This window comes from Fopius arisanus, unplaced genomic scaffold (genome assembly GCF_000806365.1).
Source record: "Fopius arisanus strain USDA-PBARC FA_bdor unplaced genomic scaffold, ASM80636v1 scaffold00165, whole genome shotgun sequence".
Lineage (NCBI taxonomy): Eukaryota > Metazoa > Arthropoda > Insecta > Hymenoptera > Braconidae > Fopius > Fopius arisanus.
In genome coordinates, this window is record NW_011887904.1 from 174,527 (window position 1) to 176,072 (window position 1,546).

General features: G+C 47.7%; 1 protein-coding gene across 1 annotated transcript; it reads left to right on the forward strand.

Moving 5' to 3' along the window:
- Positions 1-464: 464 nt before the first annotated feature.
- LOC105272348 (uncharacterized) lies at positions 465-1,241 on the forward strand. Its single transcript, XM_011314445.1, has one exon. It carries the CDS (start codon positions 465-467, stop codon positions 1,239-1,241), a length of 777 nt encoding a protein of 258 aa, XP_011312747.1.
- Positions 1,242-1,546: the final 305 nt, after the last annotated feature.

A 1,546-nucleotide genomic window follows, 5' to 3' on the forward strand; every position in this document is an offset into this window, starting at 1 on the left:
TCTAAACTGTCGGGATTCAAATGCTGCTTCTACTTACTACTTTAAGGATGATTTTAGCGTCGCGAGCCTGGGGGAAATCAGAGACGGTATCAGGTAGCTGTCTCCGAGAGGAGAATAGGTAGCAGGTAGCTTTTGCGAGTTTTACCAAGGTAGCGGGGAGCTTTTCGCGAGTTAACTAAGGTAGCAGGTAATTTTTATTAAATTTTCGCGATTCTCTCTCGCCCTTAGCCTAAGTAGTTACCCTACGGGAATACAGGTGACGGATTCGCCTGGAATTTCGTCACAATTTGTATCATTAAGCGGACATAACCCTTGATGTTTAATGGTTATCGAATTCGAATTCATCTACAGGTGGCTTCATCGAAAATCAGGTCGTGCATAGGAGAAGGCGACGGATTCACGAAAGTAATACCTAAGCCTACATATAAAGCCAATATTTGAATTACATCCATTATTCAATAACGATGATTGTAGTATACGATCGTAATCTGATGCCTGATGCGCCGCAACCACGACCAAGAGGGAGATTGCCAGCAGCGCAAGCTGCTGGCAGAGATTTGCGTCCCCAACAACCACGAGGTCGGAGGCGTCGTGCTGCCGAAGCTCTAGGAGCCCCTGCAGTTCCTGCGGTGGGTGGGATGGCAGAGCCTCTTGCTGATGGGATGGCAGCAGTAGCTGCTGATGTGACGCCAGTAGTAACTGCTCAACATCAACAAGATAATACGGATATCGGTCCTCAACAACGTCGAGGTCGTAGGCGTCGCGCTGCCGAGGCTCTGGTAGCCCTTGCAGCACCTGCTGCTGAAGAGATAGCAGTGCCGCAAGAGATCCCATTGAGAAGGCCTCGGGGGCGCCCGCGGGGGCGTCGTCAAGTGACAGATGAGCCAATGGCAGTTGGAATTACGGAGATGGCCGATCTGGCGCGTGAACAGAGGCCACGTACTAGAAGACAGATCCAACGTGATTCTGTTCGACGTGCAGAAGGCGCTAGAATGAATGATGGTGCAGCACCTCCAATCATTCCGCTGCCAGATCCAGTACTCGCGGAATATCTCAATATCCCGGTTCCAGAACAACCAAATGCGGAAGTTCCCATTATTGGGGTAACAGAAGAAGTAGATGCGGAAGATGCATTGATTCATGTACCGGAACCAGTAGAGGAAGAGGAATGTCATGTCATCCAAGAACCGACAAATGCCCCCGCTTTAGTGGAAATTGACCGCAATCAGGTTGTTATATAACTCGAAAACTAAAACCCATAAATGAATATATTTTTCCGGAACTCTCATGACTCAGTCACGTATGTACAGGAAAGGATTGAATCAGACGATGAGCAGTTAGAACCGCCAGCAAAGAGTAAGAAGTTTCGACGAGGAGTCCAGACAAGTAACAAAATTTTCCATTTGAGGATTAGTCCGGAATCAATCAGATTATCTTGGTATCGAGATTCAGATTCGAAATGCACACTTGAAACCATCGTTGGAGTTATAATTACGTGAGCACGTTCTGTCTCTTAACGACGTTCCACGCGTGAATGAAACATTTC

Excerpts from the sequence above, each read along its gene's own strand:
- LOC105272348 (XM_011314445.1), top strand. The coding sequence starts at position 465 with ATGATTGTAGTATACGATCGTAATCTGATGCCTGATGCGCCGCAACCA.